At 39.2% G+C, this 16,101-nt stretch overlaps 1 protein-coding gene across 9 annotated transcripts in view; it reads right to left on the reverse strand.

The window, feature by feature from the left end:
• Nucleotides 1-16,101, reverse strand: part of MACROD2 (mono-ADP ribosylhydrolase 2) — an 858,318-nt gene that overhangs the window by 349,692 nt on the left and 492,525 nt on the right. For all 9 annotated transcript variants that reach the window (XM_084512463.1, XM_084512461.1, XM_084512464.1 and 6 more), the window contains one exon: nt 11,841-11,962. In XM_084512463.1, coding sequence (XP_084368589.1) covers nt 11,841-11,962 — 122 coding nt within the window. The remainder of the gene's footprint in view (nt 1-11,840; nt 11,963-16,101) is intronic.

The following is a 16,101-nucleotide window of genomic DNA, read 5'->3' on the forward strand; positions in this document are numbered from 1 at the left end:
CTTTCATCTGAGCTATGAACAAATCTCTAAATCCTAATTGGCAGACATCACTAAGATCTGATAAGCAGCTCAGCTTTGACAAAATAAGGCTGCTTAAACTCTTTACTTCGATATAGACTGCACACACTTTATACTTGGCGAGAACAATTTTTCCAATTAAATGAATATTTCATCAGAACACAATACTGAAGTACCAGTCATATTATTTCAACTAGATTATTCAAATTTTACTGGTTTTACAGTGTACAAGCCTAAACAATAACATGATATCAACATACCATAACAATATTAAAAAATCTCAGGTAAGGGTGCAATTTTTGTAGTCAACTACTAGTAATTGCTATTTCTTTATGCATAGTTATGACACAATATATCATTACTGTACAGTGTACATGGCTCAAAGTGATTATTAGCCATACAGGGAGAACACATTTAATGAGCTGGCAAATAAGGCTCATGGAAAAAAAAAAAAGCCCCTTTTGTTTATTTTTTCAGAACCAATTCACAGTATATTTATTCTAATCCTAAATAGGTATCATGCTGCATTATAATACATGTTTTTAACCTCTCTAAATATTAGAATGCCCATCCAATACAAAAAAAAATAATTTGTGCTTTTAATTTTTTATTTCTTTGCTTTATATTGGCTATGTAACACTTGTAACGTTTAAAATGATCTTTTTTCTAATATGCTATTTGAAAAATAGACTCGCTTGTGGAAAGAATCAGATAGAAATTTCACACCATAATTCTTTATACAAATAAGTGAAGGCAATGTTTAAACAACAACAAATGGGATATACAGAAGAGTCTTGAAATTATCAGATGAAAAATGTCAAGCGACAGGGACCTGGCGAGCACCACGCAGTGCTACACCACAGCACCACACATTCTATTCCCCATCATTAAGCTGGGGGGTGCAAAAACCTGACAGTGACAAGCCAGTATCTGCCAGGCAGCCCTTCATACATTTGTAGGCATCTCAGAGGCTACCTCCAGCAGGAAAACCTGTGAATGAGCAGTTTGTAATTCCACCAGAGTTCAACTCCACTTCTGATGGAGAGAGTCACTGCAGTCCCTATCAAAGAATTTGACCCAGTTGCAACTATCATTTTCCATTACTGCTCTTGCTATGAATCCCGTGAGTCTTAACAGAGATTACACCTTCAATACTGTCCTTCTGCAGCAAATACAAGCCCTCCAAAAGAGCCCACAGACTGCAAACAAGATGACAAGGAGAAGGTCAATGGAGAGACACAAAACAATGCCTTCGCACAGAGCCTGATAGCCACAGCTACGGGCTTTGTTAGGAATTTGTATGCACCACCAACTTGCACTACTAATTTCCTTTACCAGGACCTGGTATTCAAATGTGGACAAACGTTTTGAGTCCAGACAACTGAGATTTATATGCAAATAAGAATTCCTCTACTCTACTTTTATAAACTTTCTTTTTCTCCCTTTTCTATCAAAATGAAGATTTTTCAGTACAATTTCCTCTGGACAAACATAAATCATCCTCTTCCCCTGAGTGTTACGGAACACACTTTCCAGCAATCCCCAGTTTTTACGAGCTGTCTCTCATAACTAGCATCTTGGTCCACTGCCTGACAGATTTGTACTTTGTCCTTCCCTAATGAGACAGGTCCTCAATTATCAAGCCAACAGGCCATGTTTCTAAAAAGTTTCAACCTTTTAAGCACAGGATTCCCACAGGGTGATGGGTGAATTATCACACTTGAAACCCATCACATACACAAACTTGCAAAATTTATTCCTTGACAGGCCATTTCCTTTTTACTCCTCAAGTTCAGTTTTTTCAAGCGTCTATTCTGTGTTTCAGTAGATGGAATAAAACCAACCTTTCTCCCTCTCTTCCATCACAAAATCACCAATGTCACAGAGCAGCTACATCACCATCACAGAACAACCAAATGAAGAGTCATGATATAACACAACCTGTTTATTAAAGCAGAGCCATTATTTCTTTATACTACCTAGACAGCTGTTCCTGGGCAGACCAGTGGGGTGGAAAGGCTACAGTGACTTTGTCTTCTGCTAACACCACTCGGTGCAGTACCTAAGCTCCAGCATCATGAGACCCATCTGGTGGCAGGAATTCAAGCACTTACTCATTTTGGGGCTGTATTGTCTTTGTGCTTAAAACATTTCTAAACAGCTGGTAGGGGAAGAGGGACAAAAAAAGGGATATCCCTATTCAGGAGTCATCGTACCATACCTAAAGGAAGAGTTGCATCAGCTCACATCATCACCACAAGTAACTCGTACATGGGATGTTATTAAGAAACAAACTTGTGACTGATCTAGGTATCCCTCTGAGCTGCCCCTTCCACTCTTGATCATAGCAAAAAAAAAAAAAAAAAACAAACAAACAGGAAAACACCATAATGTGTTTCAAATGTGCATCAAATTAAAAAAAAAATAATAATAATCTTATTCCTCTAAGAAAACATATACCAAATATGTAACTGCACAACAGCAGAAACAAAATTTAAATGCCTAATTTTTCAAAAAAGTGCATGCAATCCTCATAAATGTTTTTACATGTGCTACATGCGCACGCCCAAAGCTGGTTATCTTCTCCATGTCTGCACAAAACCCCTCTGTGGTGAGCAAGATGGGTAGCAAGATAGCAGGAAATCAAGTGCCTTTATTTCAACAGGAAAACTGTTCCCAGCAGCACACCAGCAAGACAGAAGAAAAACTGGCAAGGAAATAGAAAAAATTGTGCAACTACGTGACCAAAATAGTGCCAATACAAAAGACGCAAACCTTTTTTCTGTTGGTTTGTGACAAAACAACCCATCTCACTCTGCATTGCACAGCCAGCTTTCACAGCACCTAGGCTACCTGCCGATTTCCACGAGGCTGCAGCAGCCTTGCTGCTGGAGCTCATCCTTTTGGCTTTGGCAACCCTCAGGCTTTTAGCAGTGGTTTATGTGCTAAAAGCCCAAATTTAAACAAATGGTAGCAGATTGCCCACATACAGACCTTGCGTGAGAAAAGCAGACCTTCAACATGCCTAGATCACAGATCATTTACACAGGTTGTAAGAACATCTTTGGAGATCCACAAACCCAAGAATATGACTACTTTGACCAAGGACCCTTTCCATTTACCAGCTAGCTAGGTCATGTCAGAGGGCATCAGCACACACTGAGATGCAATCCTTTACTTCGACCCATCCCAAAACATCTAGAACATCACGGTTCATGCTTCAAACCCTTAGAGATGACTTGAAGTCATTTTCCAATCTTGCACCTAAAGAGACAATAAACAGTCAGCAAGTGATGGTACCCCAACTTCGGTACACACGTTTGCTAAGTTTCAGCTCTACTACAAATCACTCCTGATTGCAAGGAATCTTCATATTCCCCTTCAGCTGAAGCACAAACCCCTTGTAGAAACCGTTTGTCATGCTAGCTCTTTAAAACATACACTGATGGATCCATAATACTCTTACACAATTTTCCCAGTGTTTCACCATCTTTCCAAACAGAAAATTACTCAATCATTGGCCTAGCACTCCATTCCTATCAATTCAGACCATTACTTCTTGTCCTATCCTCAGACAACTTGTTAACGTTGACTCTTCAGCAGCCTTTCATCCATCAAAATTTATCTTCCTCTTCTCACCTTTAGACTTCTCTCTAGATTAAAAAAATATAATTCATTCTTTCACTATTTTTGGTGCTGTTTCTAGCTCCCCAATCATCCCTGCCTGAAAAACTGTCTCCAGTTCCCCAAAGAGGACATAGCAGGGCAATATGTGAACTTCATAGGCCTCACTTGTTCAAGTGTCAATGCTACAGCTGCTCCTTTCTTGGTGTTCCCCACAACGACTCACTTCTGATGCATGCCCCTTTACAAACTCCAGCTTATTTTCTGAGGAACCTCAGACTGGGGTTACAGTCATTCTGTAACCTTCCTTGCTTTAATAAGTACCTCCATTTAGGTGTGACAAATTGCACTTGATCTTGTTGAATTCCACCTCATTTAATGAAATCCTTATTGAATCACAATCCGTTTTCTCTAATCTGCCAAGATCACTTTGGAAGAAATGGTTGGGAGAACATGAGATAGCCAACAGCAGATTTACCATGGGTTAACAAAAGCAGGACTAACTGTAGCAATTCCTATATCCAAAAGATCATAACCTCCTGAACCAAGGCAGATGTATGAAACTAAATTGATTATTTATGGCCAATTAAAACTAATGCAGCTGCATTAGTTTTAAAGATTATCTAGAAACTATCTAAGAGAAGAAAAAAGTTAAGCAAAAAAAGTAGGGCTAAGCTGTTTGAAAATGTAAGATCAGTCCTATCATAAGCTTAGAAGTTAAACAAGTGTTTCAAAAAAAATAAACCTACAAAACAAATTAAGTGGATTTATGATCTTGCAGAAATTTCCTTCCAAACAACTCTTCTGCTAGATGGATATGAATCTGTATCAGAAAACCAGATGATAAAATAAAGTCAACCTTTAGGAATTTCAGACTTAACTCATTGCTATGGTAACACTCTCAGCAGGAAATAAGTTTCCTTATAATAAAAAAATAAAAAAAAATTACTTGACTTTTCCCTAAAACATAACTCTACATCATGAAAGAAAGAGACAGGTACAGGCAATAATGTAAAAACAATCTGTTAGACTGATCCTTTATAGCACCCCATTCCAAGTGCCTTTCTACAACTCAAGTAAAATCCCTATTTGATTAATTTTATAGTTTAGAAAAGGGGAGGGGGGGCTGGGAAGAACACTCAACATTCAAGAATGATATTAAAAGTTTAAGTCCACAGGTCATAACAGAAAATTTGGGCGTGACAGTGGCTATATGCCTCCACTGACATGAAGCTCAAAGACACAGTGTACCCTATCAGGAGAACTTGCTTGCAAAAGTAAATACAAATACCAAGAATACGACTACATAACTGCAAAGTATTTTTTAAATCCCTGTCTATAGGTGGGGACAAATATCTAAGGCAATTAAAAATACAGTTTAGTTATTTTTGCAGCACTATAGATTGATAAATGGCATGTACCTTTCTTAACATTACTTGTGTGCTGTTCTGAACAATGAATAGGTTGTGTTTATGTACAGACAAGTTATGTTAGTGTTGGTATTAACTTTGTCAAAAACTGGGCAATGAATGAAGTTAGAGTAAATGTCACTTGTTTGTGAAAAACACCTTCAAAAGGATATGAGTAGGAACTCCCCATAGACTGAATTAATATTTATGTGAAAGGAATATTTACTCAAGAAATCCTCAAATAATACCTCAATTTTAAAGCACTGCATATACGCAGCTAGTAATATGCATTGTGCACACTGACTTCAGACCCCAGATATGGATGCATATGTCACAAAGCACATTCTGACCTTGCAGAGCATCCTTTTGTACTAACCACAGCCCCAGGGCAGCGTGAGCACCCAGTGCCAGGAGTGATGCCTGCCCTCCCAGAAGTAGCCTGCCATTGCAGGTCAGCCCGCTGCCAAACAACTGCTCTCCCAAAGGAGCACCTTCTGCATTCACAGCACAAACATATAGGCAGAAAGACGAGTGGGTATTTTTGGTTGTATTTTTCTTTTTTTTTTTTTTTTTTTTTTTAAACTCAACAGCAAGCTAATCTAGCAAGGCTCTAGATCACCACGATCTCTTCCAGTTTGACCCTAGGGATCCAACAGAAAAAATTCTGCCTTTTGTATCTAACCCTGTCAATACATTTGCTGGTGGTAATCAGGACTCTTTTGACAGCTCACAAAATCTCATTCTTTGAGGATTTCCTCTCAGTCCCACATTAGCTGTAGTTCTCCCTATAGGTGGAGGTCACAGAGTGTGATTTAAAGCGGGATACTTCTTGTTCAAGCTTTACAATCACCCCTGCCAAAAAGAAGTGATCCCAAAGATGGCACTGCTTAGTGCAGTCCTGAACAGAGCTACAGCCCCATATAAAACTTCTCCCTTTCGGTAGCAGTGGCAGAAGCAGCCTGTCTTTTGCGTGAGGACCAGCACTAACTTCCCTCTTCTTCAAACGCACTAATGACATTTTGACTTGGGTCCCAGCCACAATAATAACGAATAATAATGCTGTGCATTATTTAGTTCTCTGTGTAGTTGAGGAAGTTTCTCTGTAACTACAGCTTTGACTGACCTTGATGGATTGAAATTTTTCAATCACAGGCAAAGCCTGAATGAAGTACATGGCAGGGAAGCGCTCGACGTACAGGCAAGTTCCAGGGTACTGAATAGCTTCAAAGCATCGTATGCAAAGCACAGCAGAGCAGGAGATCCTCCAAAGTCAGAACACACCAAGTAAATAATCTCTAACTGTGTGCAAACATCGGGCCAAAGTAATCCTTCAAAACAGCGATTACAACTCCCCTGGTCTGCCCAAGCTAATGATTAATTGGCATGTAAGACTATTACAGAAGAAAAAGATACAGGCAGAACAGATACGTATTTGAATATTTTTTTTTTACCTCTGCTCCTTTCAGGGAAGATTTGGTGCCCGGAATGTATTCATAGTCTTTCAGACAGCGGAGATTTAATTGATGCAGCATAGCATTTTCTACTAATGCATTAAGAGACCAACAACAAAAAACAATTTCTTACATTATTAGGAAATTATTCTGTGCATTGAAGAATCTTAATTTGCTTAAATGCCAATATTTACTCCTAAAATAAACTCCTTGTATGTTAGATATTTTTCCTCCCCACTGAACTGTAACAACGTAAGTGGAGATAAACAGAAACAATGCATTAAGTACCCACTTAACCAAACGGCTGTATATGTAACAGACTCATCAAGTGTAAAATTTTCATCCATTGCCAATAACCTCACAAATAGCCAGAGAACAGCATAAATGTCCTACAGCAGGCACAGCTACATCAACAGGCACAAAGGCAAAAGAGAGGTGTGGTTTGGGGAATGCAGGATACCAAGCACACACACTTTGGTAACCTAAAAGCTGGATGAAGTAGCTGACCTTCAGGAGACTGAAAATGGCTGATGTGACACTGGAAATTTCATATGGAGCATAAAATGTTTGGGAAAAAAAAAAAAAAAAAAAAAAAAGAGGCAGGAGACAAATATCAGGGGTCGTGATTTCTCTCTCAACAATTCCATGGACAATCAAATTTGATCCTGAAACTCCTCTGCCATAATGGCTATGCAAATTCTTGCCCATGGCTGGACTGCTGGTGAATTATGAACCTTGGCAATCATGCTGACTGGCATTTCATTATATTCCCTCATCTCATTGCTGGTTTTACCCATCACATCTTTTTTATACACTGAGATAACAGCATTTTCAGATGAGATTTCAGTGCTCCCTCAAGAGTTCGCACAGAGGTGCCCTGATCCATGCCTGGAAATCTCAGACACTAACACAACTGAAATTATTATCAGCTACACCACTTAACTGTCATTTTGTCATGCACACAGTGAGACGTTTCTCTCTCCCCCCTCTATAAAGCTGCATCTCACAATTTGCATGGCATGTCAAGATCACGGCAAGCCTCTCTTCCTCCGGTATAAAATATATTTATACACACATGTACAGTTAGGTTTGAGCTGTTCAGAATCTCATTCCTGTTCTCCCCAGCCTGTTTGGAGCAGAGACTACAACCTCCGTGGCATCCATCATTTCTCTGTAGGCAGCTTAACAATATGTAATACCGAAACAAAACAAGTCACTGCTCTAAGTATATCTAATTTGAGGCTTATTATTCAAGACCATTTCCTCATTAAGCCAGTTTTCCACTACTCTTCTGCCTTTGACTGTTTGTGAACTGGGTTATTTTTCCCCACCGTATGCTACCTTGTCTTTTCCCAAGCTGAGTTACTCTGTAGCTGTCAGCTTTGGTTCTGACCTATCTTCCACTGAAGTGAAGGCAGAAACTCCCTTCTGGAGCTGTGACGGATGCTAGATGAGGTTATATTTGCAGTCTCTGTAATCAATTGTCATCATACATCTCTGTCCTTTTCTAGTGTTTGCAACACTGCCTAATGTAGCATCATTTGTAAATGTAATTAATGAGCTGTTTATGTACTCTTCAAAAATCATTAATAAAGATGTTAAATTAAACTGTGCTTAGCGGTGCACCCTGAGTCACCCTGCACACTTCTGTCCAACTTGATACATTGCCATTCATCACTACTCCTCATTCATAACGCCTCAAGCAATTCTGAATCCTACGACACAATTCACATTCAAAATGCTTTGAACAGTTTACTTTTTTTTTTTTTTTTTTGCATTAATTCCTAGACTTGCTGTTTTTTTTTCTATTTTGAAGATGAGCAACACACTCACACTGTTGCAACCCCTTAATGCCTTCCCACTTCATTCTCACTTGCTACAAACTGTGCTCCAATGCTTTCAGGCTTGGCTAATTCTTTAGAGTGTACCTGGGCTTGCTATCACCAATTCCTATATATGTCAACAGCATACTGCTTCTACTCACTCTGTACCTATTACAAAATTCTTCTGGTTTCCTCTTGCCCATCCACATGCATTTCAATTCTAAGAGGCAACCAAAATTTGCCGTCACTCAGCACATCTGATTTTCTCTTCCTCATTTAACATGGATAACCTTTCCCCCCCAAGTTTATCTTGTTTATCTTCTCCCTATTGCAAATATATCTGATGCCATAATCCAGTCCATGCTGGTGTTGCCTGTTAGAATCAAGTTAAGTAATTCTGTTCTCTGTAACAGCTCTCTACAAGCATTAAAAATCTGTGTTTTTTCTTCTCCTTTCTCTTCAAGTCCACTATATTGGATCTTGTAAAACCCACTTGCACTTTGTATTCTTCTCTTCAGACTTGCAGTAATGTAGTGCTCCTTAATTGAATGAATTATACATCTTAACTTTGCTCCAGGCTTGATTTGTTCATTAGGGTAGACCCTCAAGTAGCCTTTGCTTCGCAAAGCATCACTGAAATCACTGGACTTTGGGCTTTTCAGAACAGCTCACGATCTGTCATGTGGACTTGAAAATCCATATTGCTTGCTAAGCTTCTTAATGCTGGTGTGAATGAATGGCTCTTGGCTCCTGCTCAGCCTGTGCAGCTGTGTCCTGAAACTCTGGATGTTGTGTATTTTTTTTTTTTTTTTTTATTTTTATCTCAAGCAGGTGCACAGTCAACAGCTCCTAACCAGCAAGGAAATAATCCATGGATGATTTCTCCCATGGTCATTTTTTCTTACTGGAATATCAAGCTAGTTTTTAATGAAACCCTTGAAAGGCTTGAGTAGCACCATTCTTTATTATTCCACGTTACATACAAAGCTACCACCTATAATGTCCTAAAATTACAGAATCCCTACAGGTATGAGCATTACTGGGCATTGACCAATGCCCGGTGCCGTTTTATTTATTTTTTTAATTTCATTATTTTTCCTTACTCACATCATTTAACTCCGCCCCCCACCCCCCCATATCGGAATGGCACAAAAGCAGCATGTAATTGCCCAGAGCCTGAAGGCAGGAACAAGGGTGCAACAAGGGTGCATGTGGGTACAACAGCACAGGGACCTCAGTGCCTCCAGTGTGAATCACAGCAGGAGAGAGAAATGTCCACGTGTTTAAACAGTCCTGGAGAAAAGTTCAGAACATCCCCAGATATTGCTTTCCATTCTAATTTACGTACATAGTGTTAAAAGAAAAATACAATCATAATCAATTAATAACTCCATTTGGTATCAGCTTTCTTTAGTGGCTGGATAACGACAAAGATAGGGCTCATTGGGCAAAATGTTGGTAAGTATAGAGAGGATTTTATTAGCAGGAAGAGCGTAAAGACCATAGTTTGCTCCGGAAAAGAAGTAGAAAATACTTAACTGCTTTGGCTCAGTAGGCCACATCTAAATTGGGCTAAAATCCCTATGTCTCACATGTCCTTCTCCTCAAAAAACTTTTGTTTTCCAGTTTAGGAAATTGTGTTATATATTTTATATTATATTGTTATGATGTATTATTTAATATTATTAAATTATTATAATGTACTAACATTTTTATATGTTTATAGCTTTCCCTTGCAGGATATTTCACCCTATTATAACACCATTTGTCCAATTAACATTTTTTAGATGTAGTTAACATTCCAAGTTGCAAAACATACGTGCTATCACATAAACAGCTGAAACATAATTCACTCTTGGCAGCAGATTTGACAGGTAGTAGAGTTCAGCTAAATTAACCTAATGATGCATTGCTTGATAAAAATTCTTTTGCTCAAGTAATCTGAACTTGAGTGCCTGGTATTTGTGCTGCTGCAGAAAAATCAAAACACCATATCACTAGATCAACATCAAATGAATGCACAGAACCCTAGACTTATCTTCCTTTCTGAGCAAAGCCTGATCTTCAGGAAATAAACTGTACATCACTACCATAATTACATACAGAGACGGAATACATTATCAACAGCAAAGTCCACTTAGCTAAAGAGTATTTTTTAACTGTTCTAAAATTCCACCTCATAAAGCTCACGTTGCACTATAATTTCCATAACAAATGGGGAATTAGCTGCAGAATTAGGGGATGGAATTAGCATACATGTAGACATTTAACTGCCTATGTTACTTTCAAGCTGGATTACTTTGCAGCTATTTTTTTTTTTGACAAACAAAATTTTATCAAGCCATAGTATAGCATGCTACTGTACTTGAAACAGTTACAGAAAAAACGTTTTCCTTCCTTTCTTACACAGTTGGAATAATTTTGGTTTGACTTTTTCGACCAGATTGCATCCACCTACTCCTTCCCAAATCTTGCAGTAACAATCTCACACTTCCCCTAGCTGGTCATTTATTGAGAAATGGTTTCTTTACAGCCTTTCTCTGTACCCTTTAGTTAAGGGCAACATGATATTTAATCACTGCAATGAGAGAAGATAGCTGAAGAAGGATTCTTGGCTGTTCATGACAGTGAGAGTCCCCTCCACGCAGGGATTTTATTTCACCCACATAACGTGTGGCCAGAGCTCACGGTGTGCCAGGTTTGGCAACTGTGCATCTACATTTGCCATGCCTCTGCATGGACATCCCCTGCATGGGGCGTGGGACAGGCTGGGGGATGCACACTCTGCGGCACGGGGACCCACATGAAGGCTACACCACTTTGTCCCCTTCCACCACCTCCCCATCAGTCCCTGCTAAGGTCACCTCTGCTTCACGCACACACCTGAGCAGAGCCACGCATGCACATTTGGCCCCCTATACATTAAACTACTCACTTGCATGTTTGGCCTTTGAAAATCTGGCATTTTGAGGTACAGAAGTGTAATGTGCACTTCAAGCAATCAAAGAACTTTCACAATTAAAAGCGAAATCATATAAGAAGCTATTTTAAACCTATGATGATTTATTTCAGCAAGGTGATGCTATAAAACCCTGCCACTTGGCCAAGATGCTTATTTTTAGGAAGGTACATTAACGGACAGAATAAGCAACGATTAATCACTTCTCAGCTGTTGAGGCAGTGCTGCATACAGTTATGCACTTGACCAGCAACTTCTTAGGTCATCTTTAGTAAATTAGAGTATGAAACGAACAACGGGAACAGCTACTTACCTTAATGGGAGAGAGGTTTGTACACCTATACTTGCTGTACACTACGAGGGCAGTTTTTCTTACTCTTTTATAGAATAACCTTCTTTGTTTAGCAATTATTTTGGCCAAATATATAACTTCTTGCTTTTTCGTATCACATGCAAGCAGGAATTTCTTCGGGAAGCCTATTATTATTTCAATAATTACTCTATAACAAGTAAATAAAACCCTCCCCAAAATGACATGCTTGCATAAAGTACTTACAAGTGATCTGATGTTGTTTTCTTTTGCCAGTTTCAGAGAGGATTTATAGCAATTCGCCAAGTTTTCTTTATGAGTGTCAGTAAGGTGGCCTCTTGCAATAGGCCCAACAGTATGGATCACATCTGCAAGAAATGGGAAAAGAAGGCGTAACTATTAATTATGGTTCTTGAGATGGTTTAATATTTCCCTTGTGACTCCACAGAACCACTACATTGCAAGTCAATCCGTTCTGATACATATGGAGACGCAAATGTAGGAGCAATACTCTAAGAAAATGTCTTTTAAGCTACACTTGCACAAATTAAATGAAAGTGAGAAACTGTAAATCCTAAATTTTGAAGCAAGACTACATTTGGGCTAAAGGAAAAAATAAGAAAAACATACTAAATGTTTGTTGCATGTGTACTACAAACCACACACAGGAAAGGTCACAAGTTTGAAACAGTTACCCTCCTCCCTTCAAGGTCTACTCATCAGGAAAGCTCACCACAAAACCTTGGCACATTAGCAGCAATATACAGGGAGTTTTTGTCTAATATTTAAAGCCTTTCCTCTGCATTTGAAGAGGAGTAAAAGTTGGGACCTATGAATGCACTAGTTATTCAAAGAATCTGCTTTCCTCTCACATCAGACCAGATGGAAACACTGTGCAATAAAACAAGAGCATCTTATTCTGTTTGAAGAATTTTAATGAACAAAAAGAGAAAGTACAGTCAGGGAATATCTCAGGTACGATGCCTCTGGACGCATCGAAATCAAATGTTGCAATCAATCAGTGTCTTTAAAGCGCTGCAAGAGAAATGAAGTAAAAAGCCTAGAGCAAAAAAAAAAAAAAAAAAAAACAGAGAAATATACAAACCAAAAGGTATCATGAAAAACTATTTCCCCCCCACACACACACGCAGACTAGTAAGCACATTTACTTTTCCAACATTATTCTTACACCATGTGCAAACATGCCACAGTGAGTTATGGTGGCAGGTGCATCCTTCCTGCCACTTTCCCTTTGTCATCCCCTATGACATCCAGAAGCAATAAACAGTTGCACCCAATTTTTTTTTTTTTTTTTTTTTTTTTTTTTTTTTTGAATATTGCCTCAAAAAGGGATTCAGTCAATGCTGTACAATTCAGGCACCACCAGTCCCCTTTGGCTACGTTGTGTTTGTTCCATACGTGACGGGCTTCCAAGCAACATCTGCTGTTGTTACACCCCAAAATAATTTAGTTTACTGGCAGATCCTACAGAAATCACACCATTATTGTTTGTCCAAGCAGCCTTTGATTATTCCCCACCAATCTATACTAAACCATTTGTGAAACTGGCCAAACATTGAAATGTCAGTTATCTTCATATTTGTTATTATTCCAGTCAGACATCATCTGCCAAGTCCTGGTCTCTACAACTTAAAAGGCAGTTTATGTGCTGAAACCACGTTTTGAACATTTCCAAAACTTTTTTGACGTTAGCCAGAAATATTGGATATCCGTATAACGCACATAACTATCCAGACCCTCTGATCCTTCCAAATTCCTTCACATACCTCCCAATAGCTTTCTATTTGTTTTAAAGAACACTCTGCTTTTCTCTCATGAATTCAGTCCGGAAAAGAGAAACATCTTGGTGGCCACCATCTTGCAATACCTCTGGTATGGAAAGTACCTTCACAGTAGTTTTCTGGTTAATACTGAGCTTTTCTCTCAGAACTCTGTGCACTGATATTCAGCAAATAAAAGTATCTAAGAGCATCCCAGTGTCCAGGTGCGCAGAGGAACTGGCTGTGATGGAAACCTGAATCTAAACTTCCTAAGTACTGTGAAAACCCACCACGCCAAGAAGTAAATAAAAAAGGTTAACTACTCTTCTTTTCATTTCGATCACAGCAATTTTCTCCAGTTGTGGGAACAGGACGGATAGATTGGACAATTTCTGTTGAGCGCCGCAGCTGCTGTACAATAACAGCAGCAAACCCTCCCCACAGCATTTCAGGCAACTGAAACAAGGAGGAGGTGTTCAGCCTTGGTCTGCTGACGATGGGAATGCAAGCAGGTGACGGAAACAAGTAGAGTGGTTTTACCCAGGAGTTCAGAAAAGTTATTTCACAAACACATTTTAGCTACTACAATAAACTGAGTACTATTAAGACCCAGGAAGAGAAAGAAATAGCACAGCTAGTTTGAAATTTGCTTCTGCTTAGAGAGATAAGGTTATATGAGCACTTCCATTAGGAAAGGCCATAATTTCAGGTGTCTGTAAACTGTAAGTACAGCAGTTTGCTTCAGGTTGAAACTTTCCAGGGAAGGTTTTCATTTGGGAGCATTAGCACTTGGCTGCTAGCAACTTCAGAGAAAGAAAAAGCATCTCTTGACACATTTTTCTTTGTTATTTGTTCTTGAAAGAGGCAAGCTGCAGTTATTGAGCACAGGGAAGGAATATACCAGTACATCTGACCTCAATCAAGGCCATTTTATGTTTATAGACACTAAGATCAGAGGTATTGAGATCCATTTTAAATTCATAACACCTACTTGCCAACAAGCAAATAAAGGAACGACTATAAAACTAACTTAACAGCCCAGCATAAAAGATGAACAAACAAAAAGTCACAGAACAATTCCCTCTTTCTGCATTTCAAAGTACACCTGCTCAAAAGCTGAAGCCTAATAGCTTAAATTAAAAATTCGTTACTAACCAACAAGATGGGGGGTTTGGGGAACAGCCCAAGCACCAAATTCTTGCTGGAATCTTTCTGTAAAACACCTCCTCAGCCCTCGTTGGTAGAACTTTCTTCACTCATTTAATGTTATGCTCCATTTCTTTCATCCTCTGTTGCTAAACATTAACTTTAAAAATTCTCATCTCAACAGTAGGAAATATTTCTTGTATTTTTTTTTCCAGAATTTCCTGATTTAGCATTTTCAAGGTACCTCATTACCAACTCTCTATCACTGCACCAGATACTTCATATAAATAGGTAACCTTTAATATAATTATTGACTTTTGTGTGTTAATTTCTACAAGCTGAGAATAGGTACCTCTTTGGACAGGACTCTTAAACTGGCTATAAGTTGGTTTATAATCCATCAAAAATATAATAATTGTTTAAGAATTCATCATTGTCAAAAATTGCTTTTCTTAAATGCGTTCTTATTCAGAAATATGTGACAGTAAGATTTTACAAGCAGAGCAGCATTAACATGCCAGTCTGTTTCTTGGTCAGCAGATTAACAGGAGAGTAAAGATTTTATTGTTGTACCTTGTCAATACAATCTGCGTATCCATACATTGCCTGAACTATCTATTATTCTGCTGAAGCTATTCCCCAATATGTTAAGGCTTGAAGCCAGACAAAATCCTTTGAGATTATACAGGCATAAAGCAAACAAACCAGAAAATAGAACTGACTCCACACCACCCCCAGCCCAAGAAGTTAATATATAAGGATCAGACTTCACAGGCTAAAGCAGAGCTGTTTATTTTTAATATAGCTACAAAGACAGCACCCATCTTCCAGCGTGTCTGTCGCAAGGAAGTTTTGTTTCTGCTCTCATGTCCCCGCTCACCCAGCCGCACAAAGCTGGTGAGATTCAGATGCTGCAGAGCTGAAGATGAGAAGGTTTACAGACATCTATCCCTAAAAAAACTAACTGGTATCCCTGAGAAAACTGTAAACCCTCTGCTCTGCTACTCCAGCCACCTGCAGCAGCAGCCAGCCTCTAATGTAAACCCGTGGCACTGCTGGTGGGACACAAGCCCCATATGTTGGGCTCCCACATCAGCCTACCCATGGCCAAAACAGGCATCCACACTAGAGAAGCCCACAGCCCTTCCAAAACAAGCATGACTTCTGGGATTAGACTCCAGTGATAGCAGAGGACTTGGATGGGGAGCTTGCACAGAGATGCATTTTGCCCAAGAAGAATGCAAACCAGGGGAAAACAAACAAACAAGAGCACCACCAATGACAAGGATGAGCACAATTAGGAGTTTAATCCAATGTGCTCACAGAGGTCTAACAGCATAACAGAGAAGTGGTCCTATCGCCCAAAGATTCTTAAACTCAAGGAAATCCAGAGAAACACCCAAAGGATTTGTTCTGGTTGGAAAAGACTGGTAGAGATGCCTGCTACCAAGCAGCACTGGCTCTTCCTTGGAGCTCCTGAACTCCCTTTGCTCTCAGGGTGTTCCTTAAAGAGGTGAAGCAAGAGTAAGGGATACAGACAGCTCCCCAGCATGTCTCCAGATGTTTGTTTTTCTTTTTTT

Source organism: Aythya ferina (genome assembly GCF_964211825.1).
Source record: "Aythya ferina genome assembly, chromosome: 3".
NCBI lineage: Eukaryota > Metazoa > Chordata > Aves > Anseriformes > Anatidae > Aythya > Aythya ferina.